The 19,551-nt window shown below is 32.7% G+C and overlaps 1 protein-coding gene across 1 annotated transcript; it reads right to left on the bottom strand.

Moving 5' to 3' along the window:
* Positions 1–4,076: 4,076 nt before the first annotated feature.
* On the bottom strand, positions 4,077–18,624 carry LOC140887971 (suppressor of RPS4-RLD 1). Its single transcript, XM_073295622.1, has 24 exons — positions 18,376–18,624; positions 17,818–17,927; positions 16,075–16,745; positions 15,283–15,327; positions 15,036–15,137; positions 14,877–14,957; positions 13,543–13,609; positions 12,706–12,806; positions 12,495–12,602; positions 11,719–11,789; positions 11,015–11,071; positions 10,483–10,591; positions 10,277–10,357; positions 9,495–9,581; positions 8,808–9,014; positions 7,586–7,917; positions 6,857–6,943; positions 6,628–6,727; positions 6,162–6,253; positions 6,022–6,060; positions 5,801–5,891; positions 5,264–5,361; positions 4,870–5,171; positions 4,077–4,291 (listed from the first exon to the last, which is right to left on the bottom strand). The coding sequence occupies exons 1-23, from the start codon at positions 18,489–18,491 to the stop codon at positions 4,883–4,885; spliced, it is 3,141 nt and encodes a 1,046-aa protein (XP_073151723.1). The 5' UTR covers positions 18,492–18,624; the 3' UTR covers positions 4,077–4,291; positions 4,870–4,882.
* Positions 18,625–19,551: the final 927 nt, after the last annotated feature.

Genomic DNA, 19,551 nt, shown 5'->3' with positions numbered 1-19,551 from the left:
ATAAATGAATAATATAACAGCGGAATGTGAGAAAGTGATATAAATAGGGCAGAATGTTTTTAGCTTTTTCTTTTTTTTTTTTTAAATGGGTAGAATGTTTTCCAACGGTATTTCCATTTTATATTTCTATTTGGTTACTATAGCTAGAGATTAGAGAAACAAGGTTAGAAATTTATTTCCATTTTTCTATTTTCTAAATTAGACTTTAAAATGGAAATTTAGGTATTTTTAGTATAATATGTTTGCTCATTTATAAAAATCAAAATATATGTTACTAAAGTTTTGATCCCACGCACCCTAGGGTGTGTGAGGTTCCACGTGTACATGTGCTCAAAACAACTCCGATTGCCTTGAAATTTTCACGGTAGGATCGTCTCGAAAATGAGAATCCAACGATATATCATATGATACCAATTTAAATCTTGGTGGTCGAAAATGTGAAGATGATCGAAAATTGCATATTTCACCTAATTTTTGGTCATCTTCACATTTTCGATCACCGATATTGAAATTTATATCATATGATATATCATTGGATTCGCATTTTCGAGACGACCCTACCGTGAAAATTTCAAAGCAATCAGAGTTTTTTTGGGCACGGATGCACGTGGAACCTCACACATCCTAGGATGCGTGAGATCAAAACTGTATGTCACTAATATTATTGATATTTGATAACATATATATTCGAAGCAAACAAATAAATATTTTAGAAAGACTTACCATATAAGTAATAACAGAAATTTTTTATTTGAAGAATTCCAAAGTTGTAAAAAAAAAAAAGTATAATCCCAAAACCCAAACAAAAATAAAGAGGGATTACGAATGTAATGTTCCAACCGAAATTACTCAAAACAAATGAATTCATGAGAATAATTTCTCAAATCATTACTATCTGAAATTTATCATTATTGCTTGGCGTTTCTCCATTGAAATGGGAAGTATTTGTTTTTCTCCGTAGAATTATGTGTAAAATTTCAAGTATAACCCAAACAAAAATAATAATTGTGGAAAATCCTTTTAATTAATATAATATAATTTGAGCTTGATATATTATATAGTTCAAAGAGTGCAAAAAAGACAAATGATATAATGCGGTGTGCTGAATTTTTCCGTCAAATATTTTATTATACGATTTATTGTTAAATAGCTAGGAAAAATGTGGGGAAATTTTATTTTATTTTTTGGAAATTTTCAACTCTACCTCGATTCAGTGCATGCTAGTATAAGGGTAGAATCACTCTCAAAGAAATAAAAACTCTTAAAAAAACAGTATAAGGATAGAAATCATAGAATCATGAATCATGATACAAAGATTTAAAAATGATTTTGTACATACGAGATCATAAAAATATACTGTGTTGAAATACATTTAATTAATTAATTATTTTATTTTGTATAGCCATTGTTTCTTTTGTGAAATATATATTCTTGTTTTTTCTTTTCTTTCTTTTTTTGAGCTGTATATTCTTGTTTTTCTATAATAATAATAATAATAATAATAATAATAATAATAATAATAATAATAATAATAATATAATATATACTGTGTATCCTTTGGAGTACACTTTTATGTGAAAAATTAATTCTGAGAGCAGGCAAAAAATTAATAACAGTGATTAAATGTATATTAACATTTCACATTTAATAAACAATAAACCCGCAACGTGTATACCATGTGAAACAAAATAATAATAATCATTAAGACATGTGGTCATAATTTTTTATGAAACTCAGCAACTTTTTGATATACGCTTGATAAATATTTGAGTTAATACAATAATTTCATTATTATTATTAATATCATTCACACATGATACATGTATATTTATTAAAAAATTTGTGTTAAATATTTTTTTTACGAATTCACGAAATTATATATATTAAGTTTTAAAATATTTTTTTATTTAATGGCGATATAATTATTTTAATTTAAACATTTAAAAACATATATAAATATTAAAAAAATTACAAAAATATCTCAAAAATCAATTTAGGAAACAGATCTCTATTTAGATTACCAATAAAAAAACATATTATTAATTATACCAAATGTATTACTTTTTTAATCATAAATATGAGCAAAATTGATCAATCTCGTGGATTAAAATCAACAAAAGAATCTTATAAGATATTTATTTAAAAAAATATTTCAATAGGATACGATCCGTATAGATAAAAATCACAAGACGCAGATTTTAAAAATAGGTTTAACGACATTTTTTATTATAGAAAAAACATAATATTTTATAATTTGAGAAAAATGATATTTTTGGATTTGAGAAAAATGATATTTTTGGTTTATAAAATTAACAGATTACGACACTAAATTTAGTTAATCTAGATGCATCAAACTTATAATATAGTATAATCAATTTTAATCAAACACACTCTACTGTGCAGGAATTTTTTGAGAGACTATTAAAATACACCAATATATTTTAACGATAGCTCACAAAAAATCATGTATAATATGGTACGTGAAATCAAAACTATACGTCTTGTTTTTTTTAGAAAAGAAATCAAAACTAATATTATAATATTGTATTGAAGTATAAATTTATTAATGTTTGATTTAATTTGGACAATTGGGTTGGGCCCATACGTAGCAGAAGACTAAACCAGGCTGGTAAAGGGCCCATTAAGCATGTGATAAGGTATTGGCCCGCCGTGTCACCCAACGGCCAACTCATGTTTCCATTTATTGTACGTACATTTGAGCCGTTGCAGCGTGCAACTTGATTTTAAATTTCATATTTATTGTTTTACTATTAAATTCTATTTATCTCTTATGATTTCACATAAATTCATCCAATACAATCACGTGGGAGTTCCATTTTCTTAAGAATTTTTATACACCTTTTGAGTTTTAGCTTGAATTCATGTTATCCGAAGAAGAATTGCTACACAACAAATTCAATCCATTGAACGATATCAGCTATAATAATATTTTTTTTTAAAAAAAATACATTGTTTGGCTCGAGAGATTAATTGATAAAAAAATGTAATATAAAAATAGCAATTAAACATATATAGACAACTTATTGATTTATAACTCTTATCATTTTGTAAAACTTGAGTTGTTAATGTAGGAAAGCTTCTGAATGTCGTATGAGCGTATGAATTATCAAAATAATTATGGCATTGGGAAGAGGCAATGTGTTTGGGTGATGAAGTAAAATTTTTCTTTTTAAATAACGTGAAAATTCATAGTCATCGTTATTCGATTTGCACTGACTTCTGCACTAATGTGATATTATGCAAATAAACTTAATAAAGTAAGTCGCACCGAGCAAGCTATATAAGATTGATTCGTTAGTGTAAGAATTTATATTTATGTGTGTACATAATTTTATATGTCTACAGGATATGTTTTTTCCGATGCGGGGTCAAACATGAATTTTTGGACCTAAGCCATTTTTACAGCTGGAACTGAGCGAGGGACCAGGAGTAAGGAATGAGACAAAACTATGGAGCAAGACAGCTTAACTTAATACAAGATGTTTTCTTTGTATATGTTTTGAACTATTTTTCAATATTTATGTAATTATTTGATATATATCTATACTATATACTAAACAGAAACGAAAATTATCTTTACACATGATAAAACATCACCATTAGCCTAATTTTGTGAAAAAGATGTATGATATGAAATAAAATCACAACAGACGCTCTAGTTCACATTTGCAATAATCATATTGCATCAAATGCGTACGAAACTCAGTAAATGTGCAAGTACATTTACCAAATGCAACAATAAGTCAATAACATTGACATTCGTGTTGTGTTGTTCTAAAAATAACATTAAATTTTTCGAAAAAATGTATTGGTCATCACAAGGTAATTTTGATGGCGGCTCTGGACATGTTTAGCTGGATCCTGTGGCATCATAAATGTAGAGGATGGTCCTTGGTCTAAATTTATTTATTTACGTACAAAAACTCGTGCTGTTTAATATATTCGTTGGCCTTATCAATTCCCTGTTGGGACAAGAAAAGGCTCATGACTTTCTTTGCTTTCTCACGAAAATAATTAGGGTAAAATACTAAAATGTGAGTATCAACGTTTTAGAACACTAAACACGACCAATTCTTCAATAATATTTGATCGTCGAATTAAGTTTAATTCGGGCTACTTTGTACCCCATACTAGTAGATTACAAAAACTGAGTAAATAAAATACATTACATAGATTATTTAAGCACATAAATTACAATCAGTTGATAAACAAAGCAATTTATGATCACTATTTTCCACTGACGTTTCGGATATAAGTTCACAAAACCGGCCTGCATAAAGAATTAATGCAAGGAACATTAAGAATATTTTAGACAGGTCAAACTCATATACAAGATGAGAGTATATATCCAATTCAAGAATAGCTGGAGCGTGGAGCCGTGGAGCATATTTCACGCGGATTATGGAATATGGAATTTACTGTTTTCGAACATTTAGAATTCATGCATTTCAGGACTCAAAAGCATGCTAGAAAAGCGTAAAGGCAATCCCATTAAAGAAGAGAGCACATCAAGCCCTATGTTCACTCCAAAGTTCTTGTGGAGTCTATACTATGCCCCAACTTCTAACAACAAGTAAAGGCGACGCTGGCTTTGTTCGATCATTTTTCGATTATTTATTGGGTGTGCACCACCTACCGCAGGTTAATAGAGGGTTCGATCATACTGTCAATATTATCAACATTGACCCGAGAGTTCACAATTTTTTTTTATGGAGTCTAACTTAAACACGTGACAACATATAGTCAAATATATATTTAAAAGCCTTGATGCACAATCTATCGCCATTTTATGAAAAAAAACAGAATTCAAGAATTCCAAGTTCACAGACATCAGATCATTCGACTTACTTGTGCAAATTGCTCAATCAGAATAGGTGCTCAGTGCAGCAAGTACTGATCCTGTTGTTTCGAAAGTTGATGCCACGTCAGGGTAGCCTTTCCATGATGTTTTGACCTTGAGACAAGGATACAGCCAACTCTTTACAGAAGACACAAAGTTAACAGGATCTGATTCAAGAATTGCTTCCCAATCCACCTGGACGCCGGCTGGAATACTTCCTGTGAACTCCATATTAGCCGCAAGAAACAAGCCGAGCAACACCACGAATCCAACAGCAGCAGATCCTCGGCACAGTGGCATGAAATTATACCTAAAAAAGGGTAGTTCAATATCAACTGTGACAAACTGAAACCCTAAATGAAATATCATCATAATTCATAAATTGCAGAACTTCAACCTTACCAATAATATGTCATTCTTAGAATTGCCTCCCTAACATTCTCAAGGGCATCAAAATCTGTTGCCCCAAAATTCTCACCACAATACGCATCACAAAGTGCCTGTAGATTCAATTCCATCAATTCAGGGAAGCTGGAGACTTGATCAGACTTAAGAAGGATCCAATGAGACTAAGTTTGATGTGTAAAAACTTAGCTTAAAAAATCACCCTACTTTATGTGGCTGTGTTTTTTAAAAGAAGCAATTTTATGTTTGAACGTGAAAAAAAATATTTTGTTCAAAAAGCTTCTTATTCACCAAAACCATGAAAGAATATAGGATCAAACGAAACACATTGTCACATGCCACAGAACATGATGTACACCGATGCACATGTAACAGCATCAACGAAGTGAAGTGATAACAGTGTGTGAAAAGATGTCACAGAACCTAACCATTGAATTTGGTGAAAGAGCACTATTCTGAATAATGTCCTAAAGGAAGAATTCAATTCATGTATATAGTGTAGTGCTTAAGAAGTCCCAAGATTGGAAGAGATACCTCCCACGAAGAAGTCATTTCCACCTCAAAATCATCCCATCTCGCCGGTGTACAAGGTGTTCTGATAGCAAAGTCAAAGCCAGTATCGCCCCTGAAGGAAATAAATAAATCAGCAAACATAACCCTTAAACATCAAATAACCAGCATTAATAGAGCAACTAATATATAAGTCATAACAGATAATCAATCCACAATAGCCAACAACGAATCATAACACTTACGATTTTACTAGGGTGATTCTTGTACCTTCAAGATCCTTCCTGAAATAAGAGAAGGGTAAAATTTAACACGAGTAGGTAAAAAAGTGGACGCAAAAACAAAGAAATACAATTATTTAAGGAACACTAAAACAAAAAGATACCCCTCTACTGCAGTACTTTTACAGCAAGTAGACAACCAGAAGTCTCCACCCACAGTTCTATAAAGATCTGAGCAGGATTCTGCTTTCAGTATCTGTGCATGCATGTAAGTGGTAATGTAATTACTTATATAATGCAAATAGTAAAAAAGATGTTCTATGAAATCCACAACAATAAACTCAATTCTCCGAACATAAATCATTTGGAAAGATTAGTGTGACTCCAATATAACCATATTAAATGTGATCGTAAAAGCCATCTAAAATCGGATGGATTTCTCAGCTTCTTGGTCCAAAATATGAAATCTCAGTATTGTGTTGCCCCTCTTCACCTGACCTAAGTAGTGCAACATCTCTATCAAACAAATTTCTAAAAGCCCAACCCTTCACCATAAATAATGAAATCTGACTTTCTAAATTGCAATGAACAGTGGATGATAAGTGCCCACAGGACAACAATATAACTCACTTCTTGCAACTTCTCATCTTCGTGAAGACTTATCACGTTGTCCTTCTTGTCTCGCACATACTTATTGTTGTGCATCACTTCTTTAGCAACATTTAATGTTCTGCATATCACAAACAACAATATTGTGTTTCAGAAAAGAGTTCGGTGTAGAAAACAGAAAAATATTTTTTAATCCTTAAACAATAAATACAAAGCACCTACTTATCAGAAAGAAAGATATATCCTTCACCTTTGAAAATTGGGAAAGTAGCGCACGACTTTGGCTTGCCCGAGAGTAAGTGGAGTGTGGGAACCAAATCCAGAATTGAACTCCTCACTAAATCACAATAATGTCCAAAAGTAAGAGACGACAGCAAACATGATTTGTTGTGTCGATATGCAGGCACATATGTACATATAAGCTTATGTACAAATTCATGCATATTAAACAATTTAATTTCTCATTATCAGAATTTGTCTCCTAATTAACTATCATAGAAGTCTTTCCATCTACTCCTAAGGGATAGGAAAATAACAGAGAAATGTGGCACCAAGACAGTAATTGAAGGGTGACTTTTCATCTCCAGGGTAATTGACAATCGTCAAACCAAGAATAAGTACAAACCAGAGAAATCATAAGGCTGATATATAGTTATATACACAGATTCTTGAAGGAGCAATTCGAATCGAACACAGAGACCAAAGTTTAGCATTGAAAGTTGCATATACAAGGTTGCATGTTAATTATTGGAGAACGATGTATCATTAGCTGTTGTAGTTGCTTGCACTCATGAATACTTTAAGGATATCACTAATAAAAAGGAATGAGAAATTGAGTTTGGCTTAAAGGTCTAGTCTGTTGATTTTTCTATTTACAAAATATTCAGAATTTGACAAGACAAGGTATATGTTTCAATCATACAGAAGAAAGGCCCTTAAAGTTGGCCAACTTTGATGTAGTAAATAAACTAAAAATTACCTCAACTTGTTAACCCACACAACAGGGTCACATGGTTCAGATATCTGCCTCCATTTGGAGGCCAAAGAATAAACATTGTGCCATGACATTGAAGGATGTCCAAATGATCTATCATCAGTAGTGCTATAGGACGCTGATGTTTCAGAAAAACCGCTAGTGCTACAACCAGCACCCCCTCTGTTTTGACTAGCATTGGGTTTCTCTTTTCTCCTGATTTTCTTCCTTTGCTTCGAAGCGCCTTTATTTGATTGCTTCCATTCATTTTGTAGCAAACGCCAAACTTTTGAAACCTTCTGTGCAATCTCGATAGCAGCAAGTCCAGCCATTCGGTACTGGTGCATTTCATGCATACATAAATGAATTAGTTAATACAAAGCTAATATATAGCAGCAACACCAGGTTCAAGAAAAAAGAAAATAAAATGGCAAACAGTGACCGAATACAATGATTGTGAAGTATTTCATATAAGCTTTGATTTGTTAAAATACCAAGTTGCTGTCGCCTCCTCCAAAGTAATGAAAATGCCACAATAATCACACACCACGTAGAATGTGTAGAAAAAACGAGACTTAATCCACAACAAATTGCATGGACAAGTTCTAATTTAATTGCACAATAGATTGTCCTCCCGGACGTACCCACAGTAAAAGTATTTTAACATATTATACTTTCCCGTACACAAAACAGCAGTGGCATGTTGAGCGTAGCTTTGAGTTCCATAATACACACACACACACACACACACACACAGTTATGTTTGTAGTTCAGTTTGACAATTCCGCACACTTCATAAAATCATTCTTGTCAAATAAATTAGCACGCTACATATCCCTTGTCAGATATTTGGACATTTACATCAATCAGGAAGTTTCATTTTGAAGTTTTTTCTTATCCTTGCACATATATACACAATTAATCAAATTAAGAACTTCTTATGAAAAAATAAACGAACTAGAAACATATGCATGACTTGAGCCACCTTGCAGTGAAGAAATAGGAATCTAACTCATAGAGTATCTATTGAAGGGAAGAAAGGCATGAGTGACATACATAAATTAAATAAATCATCATGAAATTTTTTTTTCCCTAAATCGTGCCAAATGTCTGGAATGACCAAATGCTTAAGATAATGTAAGTTTCATGAAAATTAAAAAAAATCGGACAGTACAGCGTTGAAAAATTATATCATTTTTCTATACCAACTCATTTGAATGTGAATCACCTGGCGTCTATTGTGTAGAAATCCTCGGCAATGATACTGAATCTTCTTGCCAATAGAATCTGCGCATTGTAAAAGCATAGCCTTTTGTTTTGTGAGCGCAAATTCTTGCTTTTTCAGCTTTCCCTTTCTTAAAGAATCCCGCAAAGGAGGTTGCCTGTACACTTTTTCACACACATTCTTCGGATGCAGCCTTTTGCACCAATATTCCTAGGAAAAGTTGGGAGGAGCACGAATAATGAAACAAGAATACATAACAAATTTTCTGTGCTAAAATGAATAGATAACCCTTTCACAGTCTCGTTTAATGATAAATCCATGCTCTGCAGTCACATGTTTTGAGCTAAAGTGAATTAGATAAACATCGTTCAACGACAATTCAATCCTCTCAACTCAGAAGCTCGTTCACAATTCACGCTCAAAATAAAACACATGGTCCAACACTTAACAAAAGCAACCATTTACTAATCACACACAATTTACCACCAAGCATCTCTAACAATGTTTTGCATTAATTATATAGATATTTCATTCTTCCTGCGCAAATCGGTCTTCTCTCTTGTTCTAATGCTATTTCAACGTTCATTGGTGATCACACAATACTTAGGTAGCAAAAGAACAAAAAATATGTAAAACAATGTGACGGAAGGAAATAGATAACGAAAGAAAAGGTTACAAATCATATTTTACCTTAAATAGGGGATCTATATCACCATCAAGGTTAAACCAACTAAATTCAGTGTTGTACTTTGAAGCCGTGTATAAAGCAATTTCTTTCTGCAAGAACATAATAGAAAATTTATTCAAGGCAATGGTTAACTCCAATAGTTCTGATGTCTGTATAAGATTCATTTATATCAAAACAGTAATGATGAAAATGCTTATCCAGCTACCACAATTAGTTAGGTCAGTGTCACAAACTTCACATATTTAGACGCTTTACATGTGGCTATACTTCTAAACCTGTAAGATCTACAGTCATAATATACCTCCAGAAACTTCTATATAGACTGAATTCACCAAGAATTCAACATATATTCTGCAAAGCAAGGCTTTGATCACCATATATTACAACTCTAAGACAGTGACATGATAAACATAAAGGAAAAAGGTCTATTAAACAAGGACATGAAATGACTAGAGTCTAGAGAATGTCCATTCACTTTACATCTTGCTGAGTGTAAAGTGTAACCTCAGAATCTCTCTCTCAGAAACCAACTCTTTCATAAAATTCAGGCAAACCCATTTCCTTATGAGGAACCAAGGCCAGCAATGAGCAGACCATTTGCAGTAATGCGATTAAACAACTTTCAAATTTATAGTTTTGATCAGAACCATAGGTATTTTGAGAAGCGTACAAGTAGTATCTCTGTGATCTTACTTACACATAAACCTTTATCAATTAAATCTTGTAATTAAAAAAAATGACCAGAAGCTTTTTCCAAATGATATCACAATGAAAAATAAATCACCTGGTAGAAGGCTAAACACTGGAGCACAAATTTTTCCATTGAATCTAATTCAAGATCTAAAGCCGCATCATAATCCTTCACCTGCATGATGAAATTCACAAAATGTGAGAGACTATAAACTGAAAAAGAAATATTTACATATTAACAAAACCACTGAGAGAACACTATGGTGCAAAATGAAACAAAAAATAGAGAGATTCTCATACAGCCTCTTTAAATTCTCCAATGGCGTGATAGCAAGACGCTCTTAAATAAAGGCATTCAATATTGGAGCTCTCAATGCTCAATCCCACTGATAATTCCTTGATTGCACTCCTTTGACCAAAAATTAGAAATAGAATTAGAGATCAGTCAAATTATAATACATGCAAACACTCTGCAAGTGATGGTCATATCAAACCCAAGCACACTATTTAAAAGATACATACATGATAACACATAAACATAAATACATCTAAATTATTGAGACCTATTAAAAAATATGTGAGATAATTAAACAAATAAAAACAGAACACATTGGATTGGAAATTAAAGGATCTGACAGGAAATGTATTCAAAGACTGAAGTTTCAAAATAACTGAAACAAAAACTTCAGAATAGTCAGAGAGCATGATCACAAAATAAATGTAATTTTACATCTTGGGTTCCAAACACTTGACAGTAATTTACCACAATACCTGGCCCTTGTAGCTTTATATGAAATACTATGTCAATAATAGATGCTTTCAAAATTTGTACCTGTGTTCCCCTATCCCATGGAGTAGTAGCCCCCGTAGATGATAAGCTTTGGCATACCTACAGACAACAATAATTTTAACATGCTTCATCTGCATCTATGAATCAAATCTATTCATATCCCATCGCCTCAAGCTTATGAAGCTCTTTTCACAATCAATGCTTGGAAACATGTAACTAGGCTTCTTAAAACACTTATTCCAGCCTATATATCAGGAAGAGCACTGAAGATATAAATAAAAAAAATACACCTTCATAATTTAATTATACTCCTCAGACAGGAAACATAGATAGAATAGGGATAACTTAGTGATGGATACATTAAGTGTGTCAGAATTCATGCATAAGAAAGAGATGATAGGGTTCCAAAGCTAAGGTGAAGGATTAATTGTTGACAGATAGTGGCCAAATGGGCAGCATCTAGAAAGAAATTCAACAGAAATTCACAAGCTGTATCCCCGGCTCAATATATAATTAAATGCCAGTAACGAAAAACCATTATGGGGGAGCACTAGATGAGATAACAAAAATGGAGAAACATAGTGGGGAAACAAGTAACATAACGGAAAGAAGTAAATTCATAACATAATTTACCGAATAATTGTTTTAATTCCTCAATACGTAGTATTCAGTCACTCAAACAAGTACTCATATTGGAAAGCGCCAGATGTAAGCATGGAAACTAAAACACCATAGAAATGGTGTACCTTCCATCAATTTGAAGGATCTCGTGAAGGCACTGTAGAGCCTTTTCTGAATCCGCCATGTCTTGATAAAACTGCCAAAAAATTCAAAACATCACCAAGAATTCTTGTTCATCTGATTTCATAAGATATAAGTATGAAATCTATGCACTCTAACAAACTGCCATGAACTGAAAGGATTTAGCGTCACGAGCAATTTGCAATTTACATAAAAGGAGATATCATTCTAATAAATACTGAAACAACAAACTGTGCTGGATTGTAAGTACAAATCAAGTTTTAAGAAAATCACCATGTTCCTTCACTGTCAAAACAGAGGAAAAAGTAGAAAGGATGATGATGTGGATCACCACAGTGAAATAAATGGGATTTGGAAATATGAATAATACTAGGTGTCTGATAAGTTAGCCACTGTCAAGAAAGATACATTAGGATCTGATAAGAAACTAAAATTCTGAGATGCTTAAAGATGTGTCTGAATGAAATTTTTGCATTATAATTTAACAATGCTCTCACGTGAGGACTGTAAAAAAATTTAGTTTGCCATATGAGGCATGTGACCAATTTTAGTTTGCCATGTGCATTATCAACATAGTTTCCAAAGTTTAGAAACACAGATGAAAAGGAGGCACTGAGTTTGTTTCAATTCTAGGCTCTCTACTTGCAGAAAGATTGAGATATTTATTTGCTTTCTGAGAGTATGCCACATAAGTTGTGAATCATTCTTTGCAGAAGAAAGGTAAGAAAGCATATACAACTACATGTTCACTCATTGATACCTGTGTAAGATGAGTCCAAGCCTCAAGGAAATTTTGATCGATTTGGATTGCTTTCAGGTGTGCCTCTTCAGCTCTTTTATATTCACCAAGTGAGGATAGAGACAAACCCTATGAAACAAACCAGATGCAATTTGTCACTACGCATTTTTGTGTAAGCCATTTACTTTGCTAAACAAAAGTAACAACTGAAGCTTGGTTGTATTGGACTGACCAGGTAAGTGTATGCAGATTTGTTATCTGAGTCAACATTTACACATGCAGTTAAGTCATTAACAGCAGCTTCATAATCCTTAAATTTAAAATTTACAATACCTGCAAAGTATTTTATTACATGATTACTTCTGTAACATGTAGCAAAGTAACAAGCAATTTAAAGAGGGAAAAAATAATATTAAGAAAAATAAAGGAGCCTTCATCTTTCACGATAAGCACAATATGCAAGAAATAGGTCTAGATGCCGGTTTCCTAACAATGTTAAAGCAGAAATCAGCCAGTATTGGCTTAATATGTTAAAGCTTAACACACAATACAAGGGCTCATTAATTCTGCTCATGATTAATATGTTATGATGGAAAAGAAAAACTACCTTATGTGCCTCCGTCCAGAGCCAGTTTTTAGTTGCAATGCAACAGTATGCGTCCATACAAATTGTGAAGCCCTATAATTTTTCTTTTGCACAATATTTGAAATTTCTAAATTTTGTTGCTGATGGGAGTTCTGTTGTATTTTGTCTCTTCTGCAGTTAAAATTTGTGCGCTTCTGTATTAAATTGTTGCTTAGAACTTTCAAATAACGTTTATTGTCTGCCTCTTCTCCATCATAAATTTCAAATAAGTTATTAACTTGTTCTGAAAATAAATGTTATGATCTCTTTTTCGGTTTTTCCCCATCCACAACCATACACTTGGCCTTTGCCAGACTTGTAGAGATAGCCAGGAACACTGGTTATATTTATTTAATTTGAAATACCATGATCTTTAAGAAAATGATAAGTAATATGAAACAAATCATAAAACAACAGCATAAAATATCGAGTCATCATAAGTACCCCTTTCATGCAATATGTCCACTGAGTTTGGCTCAAATTCCAATGCTTTTGTCAAGTCAGCAATTGCCTGTGACACCAAGAAATAATGGCAGGTTAATGCCTAGGAACATAAGCAAAAAAGACACTCCCACAAACTCTGCTGGCATAATCACTAATTTATGATATCTCCATAAGGATCCAATGGATCCTGAATGAATGTCAATGCAACTCTCATGTAATATTTATGGTAACAAAATGTCAACAGCGTTGGCTTCTGCCACCAAATGTCATTCCACCAACCCCAACCAAAGCCTCAGTACCAACCATCTCTAAATCGTCGATTCAATCTCTATTGAATTGCATCCTCCTATCCTCAAACTACCATGACCAACAACGTTATATCGATCCAAGTTAATTTTAAAAAATCTTCGTAAGAAAGTTGCTACTGAAAATAACCTCACCAAGGTCACACTCAACTAATATTTTCTAAAGACCAATTTTCTAATATACGTTTAATTTTGTTCTATAAACCAATTCTCATCTAGAAAAGCAAAGCCCACCATCTTATGTTCATATCACTTTCTAAAAACTCATTTTCAGATTGACTTTTATTTCTATATTTCCTAAAAAATACAACGTTGTTACATTATATGAAATTATAAAATGTTATAACATAATACACATACAAAAATCAACATACCATTAAAAGATCAGTTACCAAACAAAGGTTCATATGATTTGACCACTATTAAGTTTTTTTAAAAGACAAAATCAAAACCAAACATACACTTCATGTCCTAATACTTTTTCAAAAGGAAAAAAAATAAATCATTTTTTTCAAAACAGGTCACTGGAAGCAGTGAAAACAAAGCTAAACATACCACCCTCAATTGCTTCCTGGAGAGAGAAGCCGTAACAAAATTTGGTGACATCTACTGAAAATGACAAATCTATGTGCCGCTACAAATTTTACAGTTGATTAGAGCACGCGACACGTGTTAAACAGAAAAATCAATGGCATATAAAATAGTTACAGTCAATCATCGGTTTGGTTAGAGTATCAAAGATCAATAGTGAAATTAATGGTTGCTCGATAATGTTATCAAATGACAAAAACAGAGGACAATGTTGAATCCTGGGAGTCCAGATAGGGGGCTGTATACTGCTTCTTGGACATGTATTACATACAGTTTTTCACACAATGAATGCTGCAAATTGCTTTGATTGAAGATTTACAGAGGGTTTGATGGAGAAAGTTGCCCATGTGCTAGCATAGACAAAGCCCAAACGAAAAGTACTAAACAAAAATTCCTTCCAAAAAGATAGATTCAAAATAAAAGACAAAGTAATTATACCTCAGCAGATTCTCCCAAGGCTGCTCGGGCTTGCCCTCTACGTTTCCAAGCCTCACCAGCTAATGGGTTTGATTGTATTGCCTGTTCAAAACAATCATGTTCTGAATCCAACTTTAAAGACTAAGTTTTACCCCAACACAGGATTTGTAGAAAACATACCTTCGTAAAATCAGCAATAGCAGTATGTAATTCTCGTTGAAAAGCATAAGCTGTTCCCCTTCCAATTAGTGCCTCTGGGTAATCAGGATCTTCCTGTAGTATCTGAAACATGAAGCAAAACATGAATGCCTGAGACACGAGCATTTTGGCAAATATTATTTTTGGCACCCAACCACAAAACATGGAGAAACATTGGGTATACCGTATATGAAATGTATGACAAACTTGGGGGAAAAAAATTATCAACCTTGTTAAACATAGATATGGCCTGATCATAGTTTCCATCATTAACCTGCAAAAATATAGAGTTCATAAATTACTGGGTAAAAAGAACACCAATCTTTAACGATGCAAAGAACAATAACAATTTTGAATCATTTATAATTAACAAAACACCAGGTTTAAAATGGCGTGCAAAATAAATTCCCCCAGTCTCAAATAAGCCATTAGAAATCTGGCTCTAGGTGTCTTTTGAAGGTAAATGGACCACTTTTCACCAAATAGATCAAGTTATTTGATTTCTTAAGACACGTAAAATTATGGGATAAAAAATCACCAAGTGAACCGATGAAAAAGCAGCAGTAGGATACAACACAAAGTAACCTGTTTACTAATTAATGTTTGGCAAGTTACAACCTGAAAGATACAAAAGCACCAGGATTCATGTTTTCTATCCTTCGCATGGTATGAAACATCCAAAAAGAAAAACACATTTTCTTCAAAAAAAAAATTTACAAACATTAATTCCCAGTCGAGGGTAACTTCCAGCAGTGGTGCAAAATTCCAAACCCTCACAGTTGTTCTATCGAAAACATACAAATTCAAATTGCACTAAATGACAAAACATGGCATACTTGAAAGTTATGAAAGGTAAAAACAAAATGAAGTATCTATTTGATAACAAGAAAAAATTAAACAAAATTACCATCAAAGTAATTCTGAAACATTAGAAACAAAGATCGCCAATTAAAGTTATGATTACTAACCAAAAATGGATCTATTTCACTCATCATAATACCAAGAAAACAGAGGAAATTACCTGTGCAATGCCCCTTGATAATCTAAAATCTACATTAATAGACTTGTTCTTTGATATCCGTGCAACACAGAACTTTTTGCTCTTTTTGTCCTCATCAATCAATTCACGATGAATGTCAGATAAATTAAATGATGAACTGCAGATATCAGACAAATCAATAGAATCATTACAAAGCACTGAAGAATCAATGCATGATTCGGCTGAATCACTCAATATAGAATCTCCTGCAAACTTGTCATATATTCCATTAGTCTTGTCACGCATCCCATTAGTTTTGGTTTCGTTACTCTCTTGCTTTTTGCTCGATTGACTGTCAAGCACTTTAGTTCCATTGACATTAAGACCTGTCTGGTTGTTCACTCTGTCAGTGACCTCCCATCGATCACTTGACTTGCTAAACGGTACAATTTTTCCATTTGATCTGACATGCCTTTCCGATACTTCACTTGATTCCACTGAAATAATAGATCCCGATACAGGCAATGACGAATCGGCTGACTCCATCTCATGGTTCGAGAAGGTAGAAGTAGAACTTTGTTTTGCAATTCTAACGAGATCTTCCAACTCCAAAAGTTGTTTTAGGTCTGCAGACTGAGAAACAGAATGCTCATAACCTTGCTCCCACACTGAAAGAGCTTCCTCTTTTTTTCCCAGAGCAGAAAATGCGTGACCTGGAACTCAAAGAATTCAGATCAAGTTGAGGAAATGAATGTTCAATTTTCAATGTAAAGTCACGTAGAATAAAACAATGAAAGAAACTTTGAAATTTAATAGTGAATAATGAAATTAATCGTGTGACAATTAAAGTGATGTTTCATTTTGAAAAATCATTAGCCTCCTCATACAGTTATGACAATCATAGGAAAGAACTCCTCCTAAAGAACATACAGCATTCATTTTTCCTTAACCTGCATTTAATAATTCTACACCTGGATTCAAAGTGGCAATAAATCTCATTTATTTAAACACTTGAGACATAGAATAACAGGATGGTTCACCAATTTTAAACCTTTAAAAATTTGTGTCTGTATCCTACAAGTACAGTTTACACTTAGGTTGCGTTTGGATGAAAGTATTTCAAATCCATGGATTTCAAATATATTCAAATGTATTTTTGTTGTTTAGAGAAGTAACGTCATAAACATCAAATTCAGTTCTTTCATGTTTATATAATAATTCATTTTAATAAGGATGGATTTGTTCACCCAATAATGATATCATTTGAAATCCATTTTACTCTGTGTAACTAATATGTAAATAACTAATGGATTTAAGATTTCTCTAATTTTCATTATTAACAATTAAATTATAATCGAAATCCATGGATTTGAAATCATTTCATTCCAGTGCAACATTAGGTTACAATAAATTAGCAATGAAAATCCTTTTTATTATGTGTAATCCAATTTTAAACCAAAACCAGAGAACTACAAGGAATAACCAACATTTTGCCTCTGTAATTGTGCTGCTCACGCTGCAACAAGTAACAGCAATGATACACCTTGAAGATAACTACCCTAGCGTCTTATTTATATTTCTACATATCCCACATGAATTAGCAAAAGTTGACCAAAACTAACTCACATTTTAAGGCACTCCATAAACTCACCTGAGATACTGAAAAATACCATTTCAAATTCCATGCTTGATCCTAGTACAATTTTTCATGAAATCTGATTCCATAGTTTCTCATCCACCTAAGTCAGCTCATTAAAAATGTCGAGAAATGATTGAAAGATTTACCTTTTAGTATATAGGCTTGGAGAAGTGTAGGATCAAGCTTCAACGCCTTATCACAATCCTTTATCACATGCTTATGCAACTCCAATTGGCTATAGCAAAACGCTCGATTGCTGAATTCACATCACCACAATGAAAACATAAAAAGTATATCAAATTCAGCACGCTGCACGTCGACTTCCAAAGATCCAATCAGCAAAACCCGAATGTGCAATTGCTGAATGCAACATCAGCACATCGCAACAGAAAAGCACATGCAGACACACACACCAAGAAAAAAAAAAAAAATTCAGCATAACACTTTTCGAAAACCAAGTGCTCCAGAGTTTGCACTAAAATAGCAAGTCCTGGGCTGAACAAAAAACCTTGATTGTTGAACTCAAAATATAAAATTCAACATATCATTTCAAAAAATCCAACCATCCATAGTTGGACGCTCGATTGCTGAATTCACATCATCACAACCGAAGACCAAATAAATCAAAATCATAGATCACCGCACGAAACCATTATCTAAGAACAAAAAATAAAATAGCAAAACAAAATCCAAATCAAAATTACCAGAGGTCCTGGATAACGCAGGACCGAGCAAGGAGAGAATCGAGAACGCGGATTGCCTTTGACCAATCCTTCGAGCAACACAGCTTAGCGAGCTCAATCCGATCCGCCGTCGCCATTGGTGGCAAAAAATCTGAATTAAACAAGATAAAGAAGAGTGAATAGATCAGGTGCGGCTGTATAAATTAGTTTCGTTCTTTGCTTGAATTTTGGGCAAGGAGACTGAGAAATGAGAGTGGGGAGAAAATTGGAATCAGAAATTATACATCCGGCAGATGATTTTGACAAATATTTCACAAAGGGTGTCTCTGTAATTTCAATTAACGGATCCGACCCGTGGCCCATCCCACACAACATATCCCGTGATAAAAAAAGTTTACACTTCACAGGAATGAGGCCCAGCCCAATTACAATATTTTTTTTTTTTAAAAAAAGGAAAAATTACATCAAAAATTTTATATAGATCTTTAATAAATTAATATAATATATATCGAGGTGATTTACTGATTTTGAACTCATCTTTCGTTTGGATATGTACTTATAAAATATTTTTATAAAAGTGATTTTTTAAAAAAAAATTATAAAATATTTTTAAAGTTGTTTTAAAAATAAATATGTGTTTGGATAACTATTCTATAAAAACATTTTAACATTACAAACTTCAAGTTATTCATCTTTGTCTTTCATTTTTTATTTAAAAACATCTAAAAACACATTTCAAGTGTTCTTCAAAAACCATACTTATAGAACACTTTTTAAAAAATAGTTTTCAAAAATATTTTACAAAACTTTTATCCAATACATATTTTAAGCTTTTTTTACTTATAAAACACTAAAAACGTTTTTAAATTATATGTCCAAACGAAACCTTGAGTCTATTATTTGTATTTCCATCTTTGGACATGGAACGTGTTTCCATCATTTAGACATTACTTTTTTGAGAAAATGACCCCAAAAAAAAATACAATATCGAGTAAGTGATTTTTTTTTCATTACATGTTGAAGATTTACCCTCGAATCCTCGATGAAACACAAATATGACTAATAGCACTTCTATTATGAAATAGTTTCATGATAGTTATGGGTGATTCATAACTTATAACTGTAATGAAATTTAACGTTTTTGAAATAAAAAAAAATTAATATTGTCATGAATCGATGATATTAATCAGTAATATA

The sequence above is a fragment of the Henckelia pumila genome, chromosome 3 (genome assembly GCF_033568475.1).
Source record: "Henckelia pumila isolate YLH828 chromosome 3, ASM3356847v2, whole genome shotgun sequence".
Classification (NCBI taxonomy): domain Eukaryota; kingdom Viridiplantae; phylum Streptophyta; class Magnoliopsida; order Lamiales; family Gesneriaceae; genus Henckelia; species Henckelia pumila.
The sequence above is the reverse complement of the archived record's forward strand: the minus strand, read 5'-3'. Positions and strand labels throughout refer to the sequence as shown.

Coding starts and splice junctions, on each gene's coding strand:
- LOC140887971 (XM_073295622.1), bottom strand. CDS start 18,491: ATGGCGACGGCGGATCGGATTGAGCTCGCTAAGCTGTGTTGCTCGAAG. Junction 6,254..6,627: donor AAGATGAGAAGTTGCAAGAA/GTGAGTTATATT, acceptor ATGCATGCACAG/ATACTGAAAGCAGAATCCTG. Junction 5,892..6,021: donor AGAATCACCCTAGTAAAATC/GTAAGTGTTATG, acceptor TATTTCCTTCAG/GGGCGATACTGGCTTTGACT.